The sequence below is a fragment of the Lethenteron reissneri genome, chromosome 35, assembly GCF_015708825.2.
Source record: "Lethenteron reissneri isolate LAM-NWPU_2019-01 chromosome 35, ASM1570882v1, whole genome shotgun sequence".
Taxonomy (NCBI): Eukaryota; Metazoa; Chordata; class Hyperoartia; order Petromyzontiformes; family Petromyzontidae; genus Lethenteron; species Lethenteron reissneri.
The window spans coordinates 9,791,957-9,816,164 of NC_083813.1; the positions used below are offsets into that span (position 1 = coordinate 9,791,957).

General features: G+C 48.9%; 1 protein-coding gene across 6 annotated transcripts; it reads left to right on the forward strand.

The window, feature by feature from the left end:
• The first annotated feature begins 315 nt into the window (after positions 1–315).
• LOC133350910 (Golgi-associated kinase 1A-like) lies at positions 316–20,883 on the forward strand. Of its 6 annotated transcripts, none has more exons than XM_061565746.1 (7): positions 316–1,002; positions 3,485–3,741; positions 7,854–9,043; positions 11,318–11,502; positions 16,241–16,363; positions 16,926–17,029; positions 18,537–20,883. In XM_061565746.1, exons 3-7 carry the CDS (start codon positions 7,891–7,893, stop codon positions 18,739–18,741), a joined length of 1,770 nt encoding a protein of 589 aa, XP_061421730.1. In that variant the 5' UTR covers positions 316–1,002; positions 3,485–3,741; positions 7,854–7,890; the 3' UTR covers positions 18,742–20,883. The 6 variants fall into 6 exon arrangements, with proteins under 6 accessions (XP_061421730.1, XP_061421732.1, XP_061421735.1 ...); XM_061565748.1 differs by having other exon boundaries at positions 3,634–3,741; XM_061565747.1 differs by lacking the exon at positions 316–1,002 and adding an exon at positions 2,552–2,811.
• Positions 20,884–24,208: the final 3,325 nt, after the last annotated feature.

The following is a 24,208-nucleotide window of genomic DNA, read 5'->3' on the forward strand; positions in this document are numbered from 1 at the left end:
GTTTGGTTTGAATTATCGCCAATTAAATGTTGATCGCGAGCACTAAGTCAAAGGCAGGCGAGTGTAGAACTTCCAAGAAATTTCCTTTGCCCACATTTTAGTCAATATCCGGGAGATGTGTAGAGGGAGACGGGGGGGGGGGTTGAATGAGGGGAGAAGGGGCTGGCTTCACTGGAAGAGTCTTAGGAAAACAAAGACTTCTCCCTCCTCCCTCTCACTCCCTCGCTCCCCCCACCCCAATCCCCCACAACTCTCACATCACCAAACCCTCCAACCCCCCCCCCACACACCACAAAACCAACCCCATCCCCTCTGGCAAGAGGCCACGCACGCATTTTTTTGTTGTCCCATCCAGAGCCGCCGCCACAACTCGCCCAACAAGCCTCGGCACCTTTCGTCGCACGCGAGCACCGCTCGCTTTTGCCTCAATGTCAGAGGTGCGGCGTTTTTATCGCACGGGGGCTCAGCGGACGATGCCCCTCGCTCGCTTCGCCCTGGGCGCGCCGAATTCTCCGAGTGTTTTTTTGCCGCCGAGGTGACGGGCGCAAGGGTCGTTCGATGACCTACAGCGGTTCTGCGGATCGGGGGTCAGATTAATAAGCGCTCCGTCGCCCATATGAGCTCCGTTGGCCGCCTTGAGTCAGGTCTTCACAGGTAGCTGTGTTTCTGATCTGCCTGCCGCGTCGCAGAGGAAACGCGCCGCCGGATGCAATCGCCGACCGCGTGCCTCCTAATGATCTGGGATTTTAAAGGCGGTATCCGTGGACGACTCTGGAGGAGGAGGAGTAGGAGGCAAAGGCTGTGAGTGTGTCACTGGGAAGGAGATCTGGCAGGAGGTTGGTGGGTCGGCATGCAAGCCACATCCAGCGGGTCGCGGGCGTCCCGAGAATTTGTGCGGCCCTTGACGTGCGGTTCTGGAGGAAGATGCTCGGCGCTCGGAGTCCGGCTGCAAGGAGAGGCCACCGACTAAAGCATGGCAGCTTGGCAGATGCACCTTCGCAGGTAGGGAGGGGGGGGGGTGTGTGCGCATGTTGTTTGATTGTCGTCGTCCAACAGTTAAAAAAAATGACACAGCAACAACCACTCGAAAAATAATATGAAATAGCCGAATGACTTCACCGCGGCTGTCTCCATCGGAGACGTCGATATGCGCTGCGCGATGTCAGTGTGCGTCTGTAAAGTGTTTAGAAATACGATCGTCGTGAATGAAACAGCCAACAGCCACGTGACCAAGTGATGCTAAATTAGCCACGATCACATACATTTACTGTTATTATCATCCTTACAAACATGCTACTGCGTGCGTATTCACGGTTGGCCTGTGAAGCTCTCCGATGCGTTCTCTGGTTGTACCGCGTGTTGTCCGACGTTTCTCTTCACGCGCTGGGAGCTTATCCAGGAACTGAATTTTCTTCAGTCGCTGAGTTCACGGCCACCATCTTCGTATATTCATCTGCGAACTGAATTCAGTCGCCGAAGAAGTTCCCAGGAGGGTGCCACTGGTGGCTAGGAGATGTTAACTACCTCGCCTGGTACACAGGAAGGTCGTGGGTTCGATCCCGACCCTGACGCCTGCTGCTGTATATTTGGGATGTGCGTGTCTCTCTCATCATCATCACGGTGGCTAGGAGATGTTAACTACCTCGCCTGGTACACAGGAGGTCGTGGGTTCGATCCCGACCCTGACGCCTGCTGCTGTATATTTGGAGTTTGCGTGTTCTCCCTGTGGTCGTGTGGATTTTTCTACGGGCCTTTTGGTTTTACCCTCCACATGTAGAATGATACATTTAGAGTATTTGGCTGCTATACATTCCCGCATGATAAGCCACTTCATCATGTGACCATGTCGCTTCTGACAAAGAGCTACGCAGCTCAGTGGGCCTGACCTGGTAAATTAAGTGAATTTAAATTTCGATTTAAAGCTTTCGTGACTGCAGGGATTCATCTTCTTGGTTCTTTCGGTAAAGTCACGTAGAAGGGAAATAATAAAATAATAAAAATACTATATTATTTTGTATGTTTTATTTTATTTATTTTATTATTTCCTTTCTACGTGACTTTACCGAAAGAACCAAGAAGATAAGTGAATTTAAATGCACGAGGAACGAAACTTCGGGCATCATTCGAAAATAGCTCGTGGGCACGACCAGAAAAGACATCAGACAGCTTTGATCATCATAGTCGGCGGCTATAGCCACCCCCCCCCCCCCCCAATTTATCGCGGGCATCACGAACGGGTCAGATTGGAGTGGTGAAGAAGCCTGCCGCCCAGCAAAGAAAAAAAATCACCCCCCCACCACCCACTCTTCGACGAGCTCCGCTCACCCCGAACCCCCAACGCATCCCTTCCCCTACCCCCTCACCCCCTCACCCCACTTCCCGTGCCACATGAGCCCGATGAGTTTTCCAGAACGCGTTCCAATCGGTCTCCCCCCCCACCCCCCGCCCCCGTAACACCGCGACTCTTAACCACAGCGATGCGTTTGCCTTGCCGCACGCACAACGCCGATGCCTTTCAAAGCTCGGCAACGACTGCGCGCACGTGCGGATGAAGGACAGGGTCTGGTCCTTAGATTATCGTCGCCGCCGTCGCTGTTATCACCACCGTTGTCATAATCGGCAGCAGCAGTAGCAAGAGCGGCAGCATGTGACAGTGTCGGCGGAAGCATTATACGGGCGAATAGGGTTTTCATCATCATTACAGTTATCATCAGCATTATGAATCGGTCAGGGAATGAACTCGAAACGTTTGCTTATGATAGACGATTAACTTCTTGGAAACTCGGAATAGATGAAGCAGATGCCACTTGGGTGAGTCCAGGATTGTCCGTGGCACTGTGTAGCCTTCTTCTTGGTTCTTTCGGTAAAGTCACGTAGAAGGGAAGTAATAAAATAATAAAAATAAAACATAATAAAATAATATAATATAGTTATATATTATATTATATTTTTCTAATTTTATTACTTCCCTTCTACGTCACTTTACCGAAAGAACCAAGAAGATGAATCCCTGCAGTCACGAAAGCTTTAAATCGAAACTGTGTAGCCTATCAAGATCCTCGCAGCAGACGAAGTGGTGGGTGGGCAACAGCATACCTGGCAGCTCCCCAGAAGTGATACCACACCGTGTGCTCATTTGACGCTGAGTCAATCTAATGGGAGGCCCAGGACAGAACTCGCGTTGCCGGGTTCATGGCGCGGCGCGTTAACCACTGCACTACCGCTCCCCACACGCCCACCATGACAACCACTCTCTTAAATTTCGATTTAAAGCTTTCGTGACTGCAGGGATTCATCTTCTTGGTTCTTTCGGTAAAGTCAGACAGACCTGTTCTTCACCTGAGGACGGCTGCTTGCGTTGTGGCCGAAACGTCGTGAGAATTATTTTATGATGTTTTATTTTTTTTATTTTATTTATCCATTCTACGTGACTTTACCGAAAGAACCAAGAAGATGAACCACTCTCTTCTCTGTCTCTCCACAGCTCTCTCCATTGCCCGCGTATCTCTTCACACCTCACGGAGGAGTGGACCCGCAGCGCGTGACTTCTCGGCCTCCCCAACAGCAGCAGAAACTCGCTACAAATCGAAGGAACCAAGAAGATGAACCACTCTCTTCTCTGTCTCTCCACAGCTCTCTCCATTGCCCGCGTATCTCTTCACACCTCAAGGAGGAGTGGACCCGCAGCGCGTGACTTCTCGGCCTCCCCAACAGCAGCAGAAACTCGCTGCAAATCAGCAGGTGGGTGCAGAAGGAACGTGCTGTCCGGGCGCTATCAGGGTGTCGTGCAGCATTTGTGGCACCGCGACAGAGGCTGAGATTTCGCCACGAGGGCAGTGGCAGGCACAGGAAATCGCGAAGCTGAATTACAAAAATCCTCGACATATTTGGAAGTGAATGCAGAAATCACATTTTTTCCTTTGCAAAAAAAAAAACATAATGCCGTGCGGAATGGTCCTGAAAAATACTGAACGCCAGCCATGGACGAGGGGGGAGGAGGGCAGGAGGGCCTTCCCGATGCAAACCCAATGCCCCACATATTTGGATTCTTTTTAATCAGTTCCGATATAAAAATTGTTTAATTAAATAATTAAGGGAATGTTTAGGTCTGGCACCGCTCCAACCTTAGTCCGTGACTTTTCCATGAATCCAGTCTCTTCTCCACGCACAACGGCCGTGAATTTAGCAACAACAACAAAAAACGATCGAGACAAAACCGTGGCCTTGACCGTTTTAGTTTTACGGCTCCCGCCTGTAAAGCTGTTGGGCAGCGTAGCTGCGAAGCGTTGTTGCTACACACGATATGCAGTCATCGCACAGAGTGTGCTTGCTTATCTTTGCGATATCCAGCGACGACACGAGGCTCAAGCGAACCAAGCAAATGCTCAGGGACCCTGAGTGGCTGAAGGGGGGTCCTGGATTCATGAAAAAAAAATTTGTGGTGAACAAAATATCGGCTCAAATTCAAACCGAGCTGATATTTGGTTTACCTCTATTACAAAGCGAAGTATTGTAATATTAAAACAGCTAATTAGTCTATCTTATCCTCATCTTGTCTGTAGTATCTCGCTTCTGTCATCTAACTCCAAGTGTGTATTTTGACTATACTTTTTCTGCATTATCTGACATTTGTGCTCACGTTACAAGTCCTATACTCTTGATTATATCTCAAGCGGAGCTTATAAATCAAAAATATCCATTCAGTCCTCACTGCCGCACCTCCGATTAGCACGGTTGTCCACGTACGGTGCGAAAGAAGTTCACCAAACTTACGTACACACATACCAGCGTTGGTTACGTCCTACCCCCCCGCAAACAGCACGCTCCTAGACGCAAAAGTCCATGGTTCAGTGGATGTGGCACTAAGGGGCCTTAAGTGAGGACAAAGTCCACAGCCCTGAAACCCGAGTAGACTGAAAGAGTCAGAGGCAACTCTCCTGCGTCTGTCACGTCGTGAACTTTTAGGAAGAGGGTTAAGTGATCTCAACTCCGCTCAATGGTGGTACTTAGCCGTGCCACTGCACGGGTGCCAAACGCTTCTCTGGCTTGCTTTGACGGGTTCGTGCGCGAGTGCTCGGAGTGTATTGTTCCATACGTAAGTAGCAGCCATTTTGTTTTCATCGTTTGAATACATGTCTGGACATTAATGGCTTGTCGTTAACAACGTACACCTTGTAATAATGTTGTCGTTGTTGTTGTCGTTGTTGTCACATGCCGAACCACTATGGGTCTCACGCAAAGTTCCCCGTCGCTTCTTGCTTGGCCAAAAATGCCGCTTAAAAACAAAGTGTGAGCCACAGCTGCGGCACTTGTTGGTAAATGTGTCGAAGTGTTTTCTGAGTTCGTGGTGCTTCCCACTGATTTTCAATTCATTCAGATTCGAAATTTTCTAAACCAAACTGTGATCAGGCTAAATCGATCATTTAGCGTCGAATGATGAGTGTGTTGAGTTATTTTTCTCTTTACATAGACTACTTCTCTCTGCCATCTGAATGTGGAATGTTCACCACTGGCTCAGACCTGCAAATAGGAAATAAGCGCTGCCCTACAACCACTTCATCAGAAGCCCACTTTGACATGATGGACTAATTACCGAAGGGCTTTAGGTGGGAGCCGTCCGTGACCTTGCTAAAGTGTGTGCCTGATTCCGTGAGATTCACAGTCGCAGACAGCTTCGGCCGTAGAGAGTTGACAAGGGGGGGCTCAGAAAAAAGCCAAGATGAGGGAGGGGGATCAGAGGGAGACTCATTTGGAATATTTCCCCGGGCCTACAAAACCTTTTCGGCAGCGCTGTCAGCATGGACGTGACCGGTACCCTTCGATTCACTGGGCTCTGACACACCGACGTGAGAGCGGCTTCTTGCGTTTACTGTGTTCATGTTTTGCTAATAGCTCGTTGAGCACTGTAGGTATGGAACCAGACAGACCCATGCAGATATTCAGAGTGAAAAGATGGAAAATATCTCCCTTGCCCTGTCCACGTAAGCTAGAGACCATTTACAATTCATTCCTTCAACATGTTAATTGTTCTACCCATAAACCACGTCTATGTCTATGCATCTACGTACTGTGCAGGTACATATATGTTCACGGTATGGGTACATAGACGCTCACAACAACGAGCGGAGCTCCGGACAGCTAAAACGCGGATAGTTGGCATCTTGGGGGGCACAGATGGTGCATCTGCCAACCATCCCGGTCAGTCAACCCATGTCACCTGGTTCTGTTCCGTGACCTCCTGCCAGAGGGCCTTCGACACTTCACTTTGTCTCAACGTGCAAAGTGCACCTAGCATGGCACTTAGTGGTGAACGATGGTTGTTGTTGTTTCGATTTAAAGCTTTCGTGACTGCAGGGATTCATCTTCTTGGTTGTTTCCGTAAAGTCACGTAGAAGGGAAGTAATAAAATAAAACGTCGTGAGAAATATTTTATTATGTTCTATTTTTATTATTTTGTTACTTCCCTTCTACGTGACTTTACCGAAAGAACCAAGAAAAAGTTGTTGTTGTTGTTCTATTTGTATCTTACTCTAAAACTCTGACGGTGTGTGGCTACTGCGTGAATACTATAGAATTATGCAAATAATGCGGTGGACTGGTGGCGCGTTGGTTAGCGCACTGCACTGTGAACTTGGTCACCTGAGTTTAATTCCCGGTAGCCATGACTTACACCGGTGATGCATGATCTATGAACGAGAATCAGAATATTTTATTATAGTGGAGGAATCCGATGAGCTATAAAGCTCTTTTTCACAGATGTCCAGGGGGGGGGCGGGTAAGAACGTTACAACAACAAACAATACAACAAACACGATTGCAGTGCAAAGTATTGGAAAGGTAAACAAATTACTTTTTTTTTATATACAAATTAAACTAAACTATTCTTATGTTACCAGTCCGAGGAAACCCTACGTTACCAACCCACACTGACCAGTGTGGTGAAGTCCACTCAAAAACCTCCAGTGCAAAGAGGCCTTCATCACCAGTGGATATACAATGGGCTGTACATTGTGAATGTCAGGTTTTTGTTTAAACATGGCAAAGATTCTTGAATTTGTACCCTCAATGTTAACCAAAGCTCGGACACTAAAACTCACCCATGATGGATGCTGTTTATATGACGATATTGAATTATTACCATTGCACACGAAGAAACCCGTGCGCGTAATTGCACACTAATGTTATCCTAGCTTATCTAAAACATCTGTTTTTGTCAGTTTCCAGAAGAAAGTTTCATTTACACAACCCTGGCTTACAACACCCTCACACCATATTTGATCTGCGCACTGCCAGCTGTCTTCAACTGAACTGTGAAATGTCAAAATGTACAAGATAAAAGCCACTACGGGTTGGGGGTGATGTCCCTCCTGAATACACTCTGAGAGAGCAGCTGCCAGCTTGCTGGGTGCTTTTTTGCCTGTGAGATCCACACATTTTCACGCTCACACGCTGAACCCTGCGAATGTCACGCACGCGTGCTGTATGCGCGCGCGCGTGTGTGTGTGTGTGCATGGCCGTGCGTGCGTGCATCTGTGCGGTAGCGCTGGTCTAGCGGTTTAACGCACCGCGCCACGTTCCCCAGTGACCACCGTTCGATTCCCGCTCACCGAAAATCTGAACCAGCCTTGGAATCTCCACGAGGTCAATTAACTCAGCTTCAAACGAGAGTACCCCGCGCGTTACGTAACCATCTGGGCGGCTCGGCGTGGCTTTGGCACGCATCGCACCCGCTTTGTGCGCCGTGCATTGGCATTCGCGGGCGGTCGCCAGCAGCGCTCTGCTCCGACGGCCTGCACGACCGCGACGGGGATCGCCGCGTGCGTCACGTGAACTTCGCGTGTGCGTGCGCGCAGGGCCCCGTGACGCGAGGCACCCCGGCGGCTCCCGAGAATGCGCCTGAAGCGACGGCGGCGCCTGCTCTGCCTCGCCTGCGTCCTCACGGCGCTCGTCCTGGTCAACATCATCGCGTCCCTGCCCGGCGGCAAGCCCCGGGCCCAGCGGCCGCGGCACCGAGGGGGCGTCGCGCTGGGCGCGGGGGCCGCGCGCCGCCGAGGAGGCGGAGGAGGCCACGCCGAGGTGCTGACGGAGAGGCGGCCGGGCCGGACCCACGACGGACCGCGACCGCGGGCGGTGAGAGGAGGCCGCCAGCGCTTCGGTGACGACAGCAGCGACGAGTGGCTGGCGGTCGACCCCCCCGGGGCGTTGGACGCGGCGCGGAGGGACAAGGCGAAGGCGGCTGAGAGGAGCGCGGCAGGAGACGCCGTCGTCGGCGGGCGAGACGCCGCGGCGAGCCGCGAGCGGCACGCGGGGCGAGTTGTCGGGGCGAACGAGGCGCGGGAGGAGTCCAACCTTGTGGAGCTCATCAAGGGGCAGGGCGGCTGGCTGGGAGAGCTCGGGGGAAAGTGGCTGGCGGGGAGATTCGGATTCTTCCACGCCGAGCGTGAACCCGATCCGCCGCTGAAAGGACCCGGAGAGCGCCTTGCACCTGGAAACGTGCCCCGCGTTCCCAACGAGGCTGCTCCTGAACCGGGCTCCGTCCCAGCGCCCGTGCCTGACCCGAGGCGCTGCGCCGCGCTGGGCCTCGCTTTCGACGGGTCCGGCGACGGCGGCCGCGCAAACGGCAGCGTGCGCCCGGACGCGCCCACCCCACCTCCCTGGCTCTCCCGGGAAGATCTGCGGATCCTGAACCTGCTGTCCGGCGGCGCCGTGCGGCGCAAGGAGACCCTGCCGGGCCACGGGGCCGTGCTGAGGCTCACGTTGGGACCGGCGGACGGGTCGGCGGCGTCCGCCGGGCCCCTGCCGCCCGTCGAGGCGGGACGCGACTATTGCGCCGAGGGTGCGTGCGCGCTGGCCAAGCGCACGGGCGACTCGTACGAGGTGCTGGCCTTCCACCTGGACCGCGTGCTGGGGCTGGGCCGCGCGCCGCCGGCCGTGTCGCGAAGGCTGGACAGCTGGCTGCTGCCGTACAGGTTCACGAACGGCACGGCGCGACCACTCATCTGGTGGGTGCCGGACATCCTGCGTCTCAGCGACGGCGCCAGCGGTGGGTGCTGCTTTGATCGGAACGCTCAACGACAATAACGGTCACAACAGAATGCATGCGTGTATGTACGTGTGTATGTTGAACTTCTTTCCCTCCTCCTCTCGCTGCCTCTCATCCGCTGCCTCTCCTCTCTCCTCATTCTTCCGTGACCATCTCTCGTAGCCTTCGGACGCCCTCCCGCACGTAGCCAACCGTGCTCGTGGGAGGTGCGGTGGGAGGACAACAACACTACACACAAAAAGCCGTTCTAAAGAAATTTGTTTTAAAGTGTTGTCGTGGTGGTACAGATAATCCAAAGTAATGTAATGCTCGGGTTTGCCGCCACTGACGCTTTTCTCAGGATCATCCTCCTCTTTTTTGTTGAAAGGTTAGCTGTGATGGGAAATCTGTACATCCACGGGGGTCTTTAAAAGTCCTGCGTATGGTCAGTCGCGTCATAACAATACACCACGACTCAAGTGTGCATGCCCGTGCGTGCGTGTGTGCGTCTGTGGGGTAGCGCTGGTCTAGCGGTTTAACGCACCGCGTCACGTTCCCCAGCGGCCTCCGTTCGATTCCTGCTCACCGAAAATCTGAACCAGCCTTGGGTCTCCACGAGGTCAATTAACTCAGCCTCAAATGAGTACCCCGTGCGTTACGTAAACATTTCGGGGGCTCGGCGTGGCTTTGGCCACATCATTGGCATTCACAGGCGGTCGCCAACAGCGCTTGCCCCAACCGTGATAATTATCGGAGGTGTTGTGGAAGGACAACAAAACTAAAGACAAAAAGCAGTTCTAAAGAAATTCGTTTTTAAAGTGTTGTCGTGGTGGTACAGATAATCCAAAGTAATGTAATGCTCGGGTTGCCGCGACTACTGCTTTTCTCAGCATCATCCTCTTTTTTTAAAGAAATCTGTGCATCTACGAGGAGTGTTAAAAGTCCCTGCTTATGGACAGTTGCGTCATAACAATACACCGCTTACTCAAGGCGATGCGTGTAGTTCTCCCCATTCTCGTGGTGGTGTCATGAGATATTCATGATCCCACGACGTCCGGTACAAAGTTGACGGCATTCGTAGCGTCGCCTGCGCGTCGCACCGAAGGCGCCAGATTGTACGGCAGAGATGACAGCCACATTCGAGCACACTGCTCTGTGGAACCCAGTGACCTCCGTGTGATTCTCGGCCTCAGCTCGTGTCAATAGAGAACACTGTCCGAAACCTTTCCTGGGCCCCCACTAAAGTCAACTCCGCCCTGAGTGAGTACCCAGCGTCATGTGAAAACATCAGCACTGGGGAGACAAAGCCGGCCCGGCGTGGTACTTGGCAGACCACCCTCTTGTGTAGCGACGCTGGCCTTAACAGAAACTTAACATTTCGATTTAAAGCTTTCGTGACTGCAGGGATTCACCTTCTTGGTTCTTTCGGTAAAGTCACATAGAAGGGAAATAATAAAATAACAAAAATAAAACATAATAAAATAATTCTCACGACGTTCCGACGACCTGTTCTTCACCTGAAGACGGCTGCTTGCGTTGTGGCCGAAACGTCGTGAGAATTATTTAATTATGTTTATTTTTGTTATTTTATTATTTCCCTTCTACGTGACCTTACTAAAATAACCAAGAAGAAGAAACTTAACATCTTTGCCAATAACAACTGCCCTCAAAGGGACAAGATATATATAATAGGTGACGGTTTTTTGCAATGTCCTTTCGCCATCATAGCAAATACAGATCCGTTATGAAGAAGGACCACTGCATAAAACATCGACTCATATCTTTTTTTACGAAAAAAATTCCTTTTCAGGGCAGCGTTATATCCCAACGTGTTGAGCGTTCTTTTTAAATCCTTTATATTAAGTTCGCGTGCTTGCTTGCTTGCTTACGACCGTGCAAACCTTTCGGTCGTTTTTTAACCCACTTCCCGTGATCCAATCGAGCTGACATTTTGCACACAGACTCGTTGTGCGAGACAATTAATGTTCGTGAAACAAAAAATTCCTAAATTTTACACTGTTTAGGGAAAACAAATTAAATATTTAATTACCAATTGTTTAATACTGGCAGACAATCATCTGACCCATAGGTGGCAGCCATCTCAAGCCAGAGGACGAGAGGACTCTAGCCGCCACTCATATAAAGGATTTAGAGTGAAAAACTTTGTTTTTACGGGTTATACTTATTTTACTGTTGTTGCTCGCTAACGGGCGCTTGCCCCCAAAAGTCCGCCCGTAAAGTCTGCGCCGCGAATCTTCGCTTCTTTAACGCGCACGCGTCTTTTTGCCCGCACAGAAGAGGGAGACGACCAGAACTCCTTTCGGCTTACGTGGCCGCAGTACCAGGCCGTGCTTCGTGGCGAGTGCCACGGCAAGGAGGACGGCGCTGGCGGCGGCGGCGGAAGAGCCGCGGGTGTCTCCTGCCCCTCCGTGAGCCGGGCCGAGTGGGGGAGATTGGCCCTGTTTGACTTCCTCCTGCAGGTGAGGTGGCTTTCTTTCGCCAGGGGCGCTCTGGCTCGGCGCTCGATCTGGCACGCTGCGAACGTAGCCTGACCTGCAACGATTGCTTCGGTCAATCTTTTTCACGCACACAAAAAAGGGGCCCCGGCTTTTAGGAGGTTCTTTTTTTTTCTTCCCCGCCAGCCACCTCTCCTGCCATGCCAAGTCTAATAGGGCCTCTCCAGGGCTCAATTGGAACTGTGGAGCGAAATGAGTTGGCCTCGGGCTTTTAATGCGCGTTGACATCATCACACGCGAGACCACAGCACTTGACACGGGTCGCATGGAAGGCCGTTAGCCACTTCAATTAGACGCCGAGGGGAGCGGCCAACACGAACTCCCTGTGAAACGAAAAAGAAACGTGTGGCCGCATTGTGGCATTTAAATGCAACGCCCCCTCTCGCCTCCTTTGTTTTTTCTCCCCCCCCCCCCCCACTGCTCCCTCCTCCTCTCGCTGCCTCTCATCCGCTGCCTCTCCTCTCTCCTCATTCTTCCGTGACCATCTCTTGTAGCCTTCGGACGCCCTCCCGGGTAAATATAGCGCGTCCTTCTCATTTGCACCCGCAGTGCTATTTCTGATGCGTTAAGTCGCGTGGCAATGTCTCTCTGGCGAGATTAGTTTAGGCGAGCGCAACGTGAATGTTTAATTTAAAAAAACCCAGCGAATACAGCTTTTCTGGCATTTAACACAGATTTTAATTGGTAACAACAACAAAAAACTTAACTTACTCGCTTGGAAAAATCAATACGACAGAACATTTGTAAAGTTAAAACGAGGTTATGAATCGAGTACGAGTCTTACAAGGAGAAGCCCCGGAGTTTTTGTGACAGCGTTGGGGAACGTCGCCACTGTCATTATCCGCAAACAGGCAGCAGCGCACCTTCGATTAGTATGGTTGGCTACGTAGGGTGCAAAAGAAGTTCACCATTTACATTTTTGACATTTGATTTTCCCAGGCAATGCCCACTGAGCTATAGAGCTCTTTTTGAGAAGCGACCTGGCCACGGATGATAGCTCAACGAAGTGGCTTATCGCGTGGAAAGTTATAGCCGCCAAATGTGGAGGGAAAAAAACTAGAGGAACTCGGATAAAAATCCACGCGACCATGCGCAGAAAGAAAGACACGCAAACTGCAAATCACCTGCCAACAGCGCACGGAGACCGGACGCAGCAGGGCAGGACCTGGCTGTGGGCCTCTTGCTGTTTTCTGTACACGCAAAGGGCTGCTGCTCGTTGGACACGAGCAAACGTTGAATCAAATAAAAGGCGCGATGCGTGCTAGTGAATTGAAAACTCGTACTTTTTTAGAACCCATTTTTTTGTGTGTGTTTAGTTTATTGTGCCCGCCACCGCGCGTCCAATGAGCATGGTTGGATACGTACGGCGCGAAAGAAGTCCGACATACATGCGTGCAAGTAAAATGGTAAAAGGTAAAGATGCAGCCCTGCATGTGCTTGCTCACGCCACTGCTGGCGGAAGGGTCTCCAGTCAATTGAGCTCCCGAGGGCCCGTCTACGAGAATGTGTTTGCCAACTCTTCCGTGTTGGCCAGACGTCTTGGATGAGGTATGAGTCACCCAAACATCACCCCATAGGCAGTGATCATGAACGTCAATGAATGATGATAAATGTGGAATTTAAACACAAGGAGCCATCTTGCTTGGTATTTACAGTGGCTGGAACTTTAGATTTACATTCAAGCAGCCCACAAGACGGACGGGCCCAAGGCAAGAGGAGCACAAGGCACTTGTTTATGAGGAGCCGCTGATGGTTTTTGCACAACGGATGAGTGCTCGATACGAGTTTCTGTGTGTGTCTTCAACATTCGCGGGTTTCCTGCCTGCGCTGTTTTCCTGTCGCTATGGTTTTCTTTCCCCCATAACTTACAGATTTGACCACATTCACACATTGCACATCCGACTTCAGCATTTGCACCTGGAACGGGCCTTACTTTGAGCCATCTCAGCCTTACGTAAGGCATCGCCTCATCCTCCAACATGGCATTCTTCCTCGTGCGAAACACCAATTGTAAACAAGCCGTTAATATTCGCTTGCTTTTTGGCACGTCTGACATACATGAAACCTCTACAGGATCTAGTAACATCTGTGCCGCATTAAATCCCTTGCTCTATAATAATAACAATAATAATCATTCAAGAAGAAGAACTAGGCAGCCATGCGTGCGGTTGATAAATCCCCTTGCGTCAAACAAGCCGACGCTATAAGCCCCCCTCGGTGTTTTCATCGTTTTGAGAACTCCACAAGTCTTCGAGTGTGTTTTGCATTACACGCGCCTCGTGCATAATTCGCTGTGGGAGTAATTTTTCAGGACACAAAGACAAAGATCCCCCACCACCCCCTACACCCAGTATGACCTTAACAGACTGTAGGGGCAAGTGCTGTTAGCAAGCACCTATGAAGGCCGGAACGGTACACGAACGAGGGGGTGGGTGGCCAGCACCACGCCCGACCGCCTTTGTCTCCCCAGTGACGATGTTTACACACCGCACCAGGTACTCATTTTAGGCTGAGTCGACCTAGGAGAGGCCCGGGACCGGTTCAGATAATCGTCACTGGTGTTGGCCGTGAGCGATAATCGAACTCGGGTCGCCAGGTTCATAGCGCAGCGCGCTAACCGCTACACTACCGCTCCCCACACACAGACACACCCGCACACACACACGCACAGGCACACACATGCACACACGCACGCGCGTGAGCTTGGAGTCAACTTTGGCCGTGGTGGCCCTTCGATGTTCTCGTGACGACTGCCAGGCCCCGCCCGCTCCGCGCGTCGTCCCACGTGGAGACTTCTTCCATCAGCATGGACCCAGCAGCAGCAGCAGCGTGCCGCGTTTGGACTGCGGCGTAAACGCCTTTGTTTAATCACTTTCATTTCCTTCAGTCTGGGGGGCGGGGGGGGGGGTGAGTTCTTAATTTACACCCAGACGAGAGCCAGCGCCCTGTGTAGGAGTTCATATGTAATGCCAACTGAACCAGGGTCTATGCCAGGAATGTTTTTTTTAAAAGGAGAGACAATCCCTTTAGGCTACCTGTTCGTGTTGTTCATGTTTTAACGATGTATGCGCCCTAATTTCTGGCTGCTTTGTGTCCGCCTGCCTCCCTGTGCACCCTTCATCCGATGCTCCATCAGCACTCAGAATTAGAAAGTCCTTTTCTTGGTGGTGATGCTTCTTTAAGTGGGGCAGAAGCCGTGTGGAGGGCGCCACGGTGGCGAGATGTTAACCACCTCGCCTGGTCCACAGGAGGTCGTGGGTTTGATCGTGACTCTGACACCTGTATATTTGTAGTTTTCACGTCTCTCTCCACGTGGTCGCGTGGATTTTTCTCCGGGTCCTCCGGTTTTACCCTCCACATTTAGAATCAACGTCATGCGTTTAGAGTATTTGGCTTCTATAAATGTCCACGTGATGAGCCACTTCGTTGAGCTATAATTTGTGATGTCCAGGTCGCTTCTGAAAACGAATAGCTTAGTGGACCTTACCTGGTAAAATAAAAATAAAATAGTGAAATAGTTTTTTAGCAACAAATCGACTTCGATGTCACTATTTCTATTCAATTTAGTTTATGACTTAAACAGGGCAGTAGTTATTCACTGCTGGATGACGGTCACCCATCCCATGGCTTTTCAGTCATTGGGGGTCGTTTGGCCATACTTCACCACAATGGTCAATGCAGGTTGGTGAAGGAGGTGGAGGGAGCCAGTTCAGATACCGCTCGCCACTGACGTTCAGAATCAGAATACACATTTATACTGGAGGAATCCGCTGTCGGAAAGACGCTGTCTTTCTTTCCGACAGACCTGTTCTTCACCTGAGGACGCCTGCTTGCGTTGTGGCCGAAACGTCGTGAGAATTGTATTTAATGATGTTTTATTTTTATTATTTTATTATTTCCCTTCTACGTGACTTTACCGAAACAAACAAGAAGATGAATCCCTGCAGTCACGAAAGCTTTAAATCGAAGCTCTTTATGACGGATGTCCAGTCGCTGGCCATGGCCAGAATGCAAACTCAGGTCACCGGGTTCATAGCGGAGTGCGCTCACCGCCGAGTCACCGCTCCACCCCTGCACTGAAGTCTTTCCGAGTCCTTAAATCCATCTCTTTACTTTTTCTCGTTCGAATTACACTATTTCAATAACAGACGAATTAGACATTTTTGTTACAAATTTTGACGCGAACGAGGCCGTAGCGTTGACAGGCTCGCAATCTGCAATGGTCCACAGTAAATTACACTTCAATGTGATGAATGATACCCACCTCAGCGGTAAAAAAATTACCCGTAAAAACAAAGTTTTTCACTATAAATCCTTTATATGCGTGGCATGGGTTTTATTTTATTATTCATTTCTGTTGTTCTTGAGTAAGAGTTTCATTTTTATCACATTGGTATTTTAAATTAAATATGGAATTTTTTTTTTCCTAAAAAGTGGAACATTTGGGAATTTTTTTTTCACGAAAATAAATTGTCACGCACAACGAGTCTGTGTGCAAAATGTCAGCTCGATTGGATCACGGAAAGTGGGTTACAAAACGACCGAAAGATGTGCACGGTCGTAAGCGCGGAAGCAAGCAAGCAAGCGAACTTAATATAAAGGATTAAAAAAAAAAGGCGTGAAGCCCGGCGAGTTGCCGTAAAAGGGAAACCAGAGGAAGCACCACGAACACGACGAGTGAGAGCTCGGTTTCTCCCGCCAGGTTTACGACCGGCTGGACCGCGGCTGCTGCGGTTTCATCCCGGACCCCAGGGACTCGTGCGTGGAGCAGGGATTCATCGACAAATGCAGCAGACCGGAGCACCAACGGCTCGTGCACGTGGTGGTGAGCGCGAATCACCAAAGCCCCTCGGCACCGGGCAGACACGGGTGGCTGGTGATGCGTACCTGTCAACCCCCCTTTTTTGTTTGTTATCAGTGCCCTACCTTATTACAGACAAATTCACACATTATCGGTCACCCCATGACCCCTTACACATCCCAACGTTCATCCTGCAAAGACCCGTCACAAGGGATAAACACAAACAAATTAAAAAAAAAGGTCTTTCCCGTATTGAAACGGATTTACGCCGTATGGAACTGAAAACTAAATTCCCCTGTACAGGAACACGGGGTGAACCACGTGGGTTGACACGGTATGGGGATGTGATGATGCCCAGCATCACCACTCTCTTGCCACTTCTTGCGGCGAGCCAGCCTCTATTTAATAACCTCTCCCGAACAGCGCTTGCCACAACCGTCCGTTAGACGACAAAGAGCAACTTCGCCTTTGCACGCGCACGTGTTTGCGTGTGCGCGTGCACCTAGCCTGGCACAAGCGCCGGGTGGCAAATTATGCCCCCCTCCCACCCCCCGCTTTCGACGGCGTGTGGATGATGTGAGCGCAGGTGCGGCAGTCGAACCCCAGCCGCCTGGTGTTCATCGACAACGCCGGTCGTCCCTTCCAAGGGGAGGACAACCTCAACTTCCGAATGCTGCAAGGGATCACGCAGTACGTCCGTGGCGCGCACACGCACGCGGGCGTCGAGGTGGACAGGGTGTAGCTACGTGGAGTGTTGGGAGCTTGTGCTGTTAGGGGACAACTTTTAAGGCCGGCACCAGCGCATGCGAGGCGGGGTGAAGTGGGGGTGTTGCAGAGGTCGCAAACGGGTACGCGTTCCCTACCCGAAATGAGTGACAAACGGTTACTCACCAGTGACTCACGGCCTACCCGTACCCGTACCCGGCCGCACCTGGGTCGCAAACTGCTACCCGTACCCGTACCCGGCCGGGTACGGGTAGCCGGGTATCGGGTAGGGTACGGGTATCGGGTACCCGGTTGCGACCTCTGGGGTTTTGTGGTCAGAATAACGCCCAGCCTCCTTTGTCTCTCGAGTGCGGGTACTCGTATAAGACCGAGTCGGACGAGTAGAGGCTCAGAGCCAGTTTAAATATTCGTCACTGATGTTGGCCGTGAGAGATAATTCTAACAGGGGTAGCCAGGCTCTTAAGTGTGGTACAGCGGTAACCACTACACACCACCACTCCACCCAACGTATCAACAACAACAGCCAGGCTAGGTGCATTAATTCTAGATTTGAAGCTTTGGTGACTGCAAGGATTCATACTCTTAGGTTTTTTCGGTAAAGTCACGTAGGTAAAAAAATAATAATAAGTAATTTTAGCAATTTTACTGGAACAGTTAGCCTGATGACGGAGGCTTGTGTTGCTTCCGAAACGTCGTGATTTAATTTAGTTATTTTCATTTATTATTATTTTATTTTATTAATATTTTACCTACGTGACTTTACCGAAAAAACCCTAAGAGTAAGGCTAGGTGCACTTGAGGCCACGTCAAATGTCCACTTAACGCTGACAGGAGATCATGGGACAGACCCAGGTGCCATGGTTCATCTGAATGGGATGACTGGCAGATGCACCACCCGTGCCCTCTACTGTGTCAATCTGCTGCGCTTTAGACGCCCGGCGCTCCGCTCGCTGTTGTGAGTATCGCTTCTCCATCCTCCGTTATTGGAGGGTGATTGCCTCCACTTCCTAGAAGTATCCTTCATGAGCCTCCTCCACAGAGGCCGATCTTGACACCGCTGGTACCAGTCATCGGCAGGTCCACTCATCTCTACACCACATCAGCCCATCTCTTCTCTAGCCCGTGTCACACTCATGTAGCCCCCTCTATCCGGCAAAACAGAAGTTACTTGGGCAGCATGCGGTGACTGGGCATGCGGGTTACATGACCCAGCGAACGCAGCCTTGCCTGCTGGAGGAGCTCACTGATGGTATTGTGTCCAGCTCTTTCACAGGATATGTAAGCTCACACAATCCAGCCTGGTTAAAGCCAGAATTGATCGTAGGCAGGCCAGGCTGAACGTTTCAAACTGGTGCAGGTGTTCACGCAAAGTAGTCCACGTTTCGTAAGCATCATCGGCACAACGCACCGTTGGCACACACGCCACCACACGCACACACAACAAGAACCCGCATCTTCTTGTTCCACCCAGGTTTCCAGCACGGGCCGTGCGAGTGCTGGAGTCTCCCTGCTTTGGCCCTGCGCTGCTACACTCGCTGCGCCTGGACAAAGTATTCTGGGAGAGCCAGGGGGGGCTGGCCGGGGTGCGCCGCCTGGTTGTAGCGATAGAAGCCCGCGGGCGCATCCTGCTGCGCTACATCCGCGAGCGCGGCATCGCCACCGCGTCCAGCGCGTGACGTCCGGCAGCGTGGCACGTGGTGGGGGAGGGCACGGGACGCGGCGGTCCGATGAGCACGGTTGGATACGTACGGTGCGAAAGAAGTTCAAAGCCCGCGGCATCAGGAGGACCTGCAAAAAAATGACGATTGGTGAAAAGGCGAGAGATGCATATGGTGTAAATATGATGAGCACGGTTGGCTACGTACGGTGCGAAAGAAGTTCAAAGCCCGCGGCATCAGGAGGACCTGCAAAAAAATGACGATTGGTGAAAAGGCGAGAGATGTATATGGTGTAAATATTGAAGAAAATCGTCAAGTGGTTTCCTGCTCACTTTGAGCAATGAGGCTGTGCTTTTTTAGCCCGTTAACAACACTGAGCCAATCGTGGCAATTGCACATCCTTGTGGTGGGGGCGAGTCTGCCCGTGACTTCCCCACAAGATGATGGTTATTGCATTGACCCAGAGGGACGATGGGCTGAGATTCACCCCCCCAGCCAGGATTTAAAATTCATAACGTTCCAATTTGCGAGCCGCCTGCTTCTGACACTGAGCCACTAAGCTGTAAAACAGCAGGAATCAGGCAGACGGTTGGTGCCATGTTGCTTTACAAGGATCACCAAATGCAACGCGGGTCTCCATTCGCTAAATGGGTAGCATGGGCAAGTTGGCAGTCGGTCGCCAGGCTGTGGAAATTTCGCTTGGCAACGAGAGAGAAAAAAATCCACTTAAAATATATGCTGAAACGATGATTATCACTGCAGCGTGGAAATCTGAACTACTTTTATGATTCGATTACTTATAAGAGCCATTGATTGTTGAATAACGTTAATTGTTTACATGATATTTTACGCGTTTTCAATTTCATTTGAGCTTTTAAAGGACAGGAGGCAATTATGTTGCGTATCTCTTGTTTATGTAATTTCCGCATATATAAAATGTAAGTACATATCTATTTACGATTTTGCTTGAAGCACAGTAACTTCCGTTTGCCCTTTTTTCATACGGCGCGGTTCACAAGTGTCCATCACATAGCTCCTTCCAATCCAATTAAGACGTAACCTTTGTATGCTGAATGTCATGCACAGCCTCAGCGTATCGATGTATGATGCTACTCTTGTGTTTTTTTTAATTGTGGCCCAGTTGCATCGCCGGCACAAATTGTCCCTTCCTCCCACTCTACCTGCCACGGCGTTATTGACAATGCTGCATTGTTACCTTGGGTATTCTAAAAATGCCCAGCTGTGCTGTGAAAATTAACAACATTTGGCCGCCTACTGAAATGTCAGTGCCCTGAACATGTACAGCACAAATCAAAATCTATAGCTTCTGCCCCATGCGAAATGTCACGGATTGTTTTGATTTATCATCTCCTTTTTATTGATTGTTTTTGTATTTTCGGCCTTTGTACAATTTTGTTGAAACCCCTTTGCCTAAACATTACGGTCGCAAATGTTTTGTTTGTAATTTTCAGGAATCGTAAACAGTGTAGTCTGATGCGCACAATTCGTCGCACGTGTCATGAGCATAAGAATGTATTTGAGCCAAAGAGGCAGCGCATCGTCATTCGTCGGCTATTGAAAAGGCAGCATAGATGAGTGTAAGGGTAATCGTTAAGGGTTGCAGACTTTGGCGTTGCACATAAACTCAAATTCATGAGCCATGAAAAAAAATCACCTTCTTACATCCATCACTTCTCTCCAACAATAAAACAAAACTGCAGAGAAGCTGTTATTCTTCCATAGCATTGTCAGCATGTCCGACTACGGACGTTGATGTCAGAGTTGTAGATATCTGCTTTTTGTTATTGGTAACGGATAGGGGACGGTTATCATACATTTTGAGCCGCTCGCTGTTATAATGGTGAAAAATGCGTTGCAATGAACTTGAATTGTTGATGTCAAAACCTTTGCCTTCATCGGTAACTGAACCCCACGTTTGCATTTAAGCACAGTGGTTTGGATTATTTAAATGTGTCAAGTTGATTACTTAAAGTCTCCTTATATTTCAACATCTAATGTTTTTTTGTAACATTGTAAAACACTTTATATTTGAACTTTCTTAATTCAAGATTGTAAAATACTTGTTCAATTTCGTCTTTGAAATAAAATATTTCGACGAATGTCCATTGTTTACATGACTAATAAAAACTATCACTCTCACTGAACCTTTTTAAGAGTATATACTAGGCTTGTAACGATGCATCAATTAATCGATTAGAGTAGGCCAAAATATTCTCCAAAGAGGCTCTCTTGAGCTCCCTCTAGTGGAGGCTTTTTTCCCAGCAGTGATGTGAGCAATATATTTCAGGGCTGCACTTTTACCTGTGTAAATATTGCAGTGGAACATTTTCTGGAGAATACCAAATACGACGTTATTTTCTAAAATATGTTTTTCATATTCTTTGGTAACGTCTTGGGAACAAATAGCATTTGTCGTCTTGGTAACTTAACCGTAAAATTGCCAATGCAAAGGAATGCAGCAACATGATGCTCAAATCGAGCTCAGTAAATTGTTCTAATTCAATTGAGAAGCGTGGTCATACAAATCAGGTTCATTTTTTTTTGCCGCATGATTTTTTACGTTTAGATGCGGCACCGTAGAGCCCACACTCAAGCTTGGATGCGAATCGGACTACGCTCACGGCCGTCACTGGAAAAAACACGCGACTATTACACGGATGTTTAAACAGATACGCACGGCCATCCATCTACTCTCGGCGAGAAATCACCGGCCACTTGGGAGGGCGTGAAAATAACGGCCCGGGTCTTTTGAGCCTGTTTGAAGGGTATCATTGCGAGGCTCCCTACGCCTTTATAGAGAAACAGGGGAATACATTTTCCATTGATGTCATTTGACGTTCTGGTGGAATGTCACACGTGGCAAACGAGAGTTTTGAGGTTGACATTCTGTCAGTGTATCCATGTCTCATTAAACATGCGGCGTTTGGGTCAACATTAGCATGCGGTTGGGACCATAAACGTTTGCCCAACTTTCCATGTTAACTAGGGAGTCGTTGTTTACATGTACAGCCGATTTGTTAATCCACTGCTGGATGAGGATAGCCTAATACATGCCAGTGATGGGGTTTATTTGATCATACTTCACTACGCTGGTCAGCGTTGGTTTGTAGAGACGTGGAGCAAGACAAAGAGGCATAAAGCTCCAGAGCAAGGGAGTTGTGTTGTACTGTCCTCTGCTGCCCACAACAACTTACAACACTTATTTAAAATGCATTCTCGTCACCCATCCAAGTAACTATTCAGGCTCCAGTCTGCTTAGCTTCTGGGATCTGACAATTGATCAGCTGCATTCCAGGCGATTTCATCATTGGTCATTGAAATAATGTAACAATATTATAACAACAGAAATGAGGCAACGCTTTCATTGTTAGTATATTCCGTTTGTGGTATCAGCATTATTTTCTTTAGATGGACGTTTCCGTTTGGAACTCTGCAGCTCGCAGTGCAGCACCCGGTATGAGAGAATGTCCCGAGAAAATTACATCTTAGACCAGTGGTCCTTAACCTGGTGATTCACGCACCCCCTGGGGGTGCGAGATGCCCTTTATGGGGGTGCGAGGCATGCCATAATTTTAGTTAGAATGTGAATAATCGAAAATGCAAATTAAACACGGGCACGTAAGTACAGCCACATTGTTTCATCAAACCCCTGTGTATGCATTACGATTTTTTTTTTACGATTGAGAACCAAAGGGCTGCAGCAAAGGTTAAGAACCACTGTCTTTGAATTACCTCTGAAATCTCGATTTAAAGCTTTCGTGACTGCAGGGATTCATCTTCTTGGTTCTTTCGGTAAAGTCACGTAGAAGGGAAATAATAAAATAATAAAAATCAAACATAATAAAATGCAATTCTCACGACGTTTCGGCCACAACGCAAGCAGCCGTCCTCAGGTGAAGAATAGGTCTGTCGGAAAGACAGTGTCTGAAATGAGGACGGCTGCTTGCGTTGTGGCCGAAACGTCGTGAGAATTGTATTTTATTATGTTTTTTATTTTTTATTTTATTATTTCCCCTTCTACGTGACTTTACCGAAAGAAACAAGAAGATACCTCTGAAATCATTGTGTTGTTATCCACAGGATGAACAAAACCTTTTTAATTCCCTGAAAAGAAGCTCCATTGCCTCTCCAATAACACACCATTATTCGTATTGTTATATTTCAGCAATAGAATGCATGTACATCAACGCAAGCGGAAAAGCAAAAGGCTGCCTGATTCCTGTGTTTGAGCATTCATTGGTAAACCGGGCTGAGACCATCAATTTGCTCCAAGATATAATCACCCCCTGGAGCCACGCATGCCACTACCTCACTACGTCTTCTTGGGTGGCTGTCATCTACTCGAAGCGGGCGAATTAACTAGAATATACATCATTATTAATGTTTATTATTAATTAGAATGATTATATCATGACAAGGTTGGTCATATTGTTTGGTTCTTTCGGTAAAGTCACGTAGGTAAAAAATAAAAATATCTATTAAAAAAAATGAAATAAAAAATAAATAAAAGTAAATTAAATCACGACGTTTCGATTGCAACACAAGCAATCCTCATCAGGTGTGAAAATCACAGCTGTGAAAATGTATTTTCACAGCTGTGATTTTCTATTTTTTTAATTAGCATTTTATACTCACGTGACTTTACCGAAAGAACCAAAGAGTATGGATCCTTGCAGTCACAAAAACTTCAAATCTAGAATGAAGGTTGGTCATGTGTACATTTTTGTCCACAATTACCGCACAAATGTGTGGAGTAATTTAAATAAACCCTAATTGCAATAGGTTTGAGATCTAACGAGTTTATGAATTAAATATAAAGTGTAGCAAAAGGGCATACATACCTGTCAACCCCTTATCAGTGCCCTACCTTATTACAGACAAATTCAGACCGTATTGGTCGTGCCCTGATAAATCTCAACGTTCATCCTACAGTCCAACCACAAGGGAGAACACAAACAAATAGACAAAAAAACATTGTTTTGCCCGTATTGAAACAGCTATACGCCGTATCGACCTGTACAACATTACGGGGTAAACCATATCGCTTGACAGGTAGGTTAGGTGATGGCAAGTTTGTCCATGTGTGAATTTTTGTCCACATTTACCGCACAAATGTGGTGGAGTAATTGCAATACACCCAAACTGCAACAGGTTCAAGACCTAGACGATGACACTAAATCTAAAAAAGTGTAGCAAAAAGGAGCGTGTTTAACGTAAGCGTTGCTTGTGCATGTTGTGATATTTAATATTAGCATCCACAACTCCCTGCCTTTGTCCATTGGGAAATTAAATGACACCCTTCCCCGTACGGATAAAAAAAAAGCCGGCAGTTAAGGAACCGTGGCAAACTAATGCGGTGAAAAACGAAAAAAAACCGTGAGTCCTGTCACCTAGCATTGCAGGGTACTTCTAAAACAAATGAGAACACTTCTGAAAATTTGCAACAATACCACGAGAAATCTGC

Bases quoted from the DNA above. Each gene is read 5' to 3' on its own strand.
- LOC133350910 (XM_061565746.1), top strand. From the start codon at position 7,891: ATGCGCCTGAAGCGACGGCGGCGCCTGCTCTGCCTCGCCTGCGTCCTC. The intron at 9,044-11,317 runs GTGGGTGCTGCT...TTGCCCGCACAG, and splicing joins TCTCAGCGACGGCGCCAGCG to AAGAGGGAGACGACCAGAAC. The intron at 16,364-16,925 runs GTGAGCGCGAAT...ATGTGAGCGCAG, and splicing joins AACGGCTCGTGCACGTGGTG to GTGCGGCAGTCGAACCCCAG.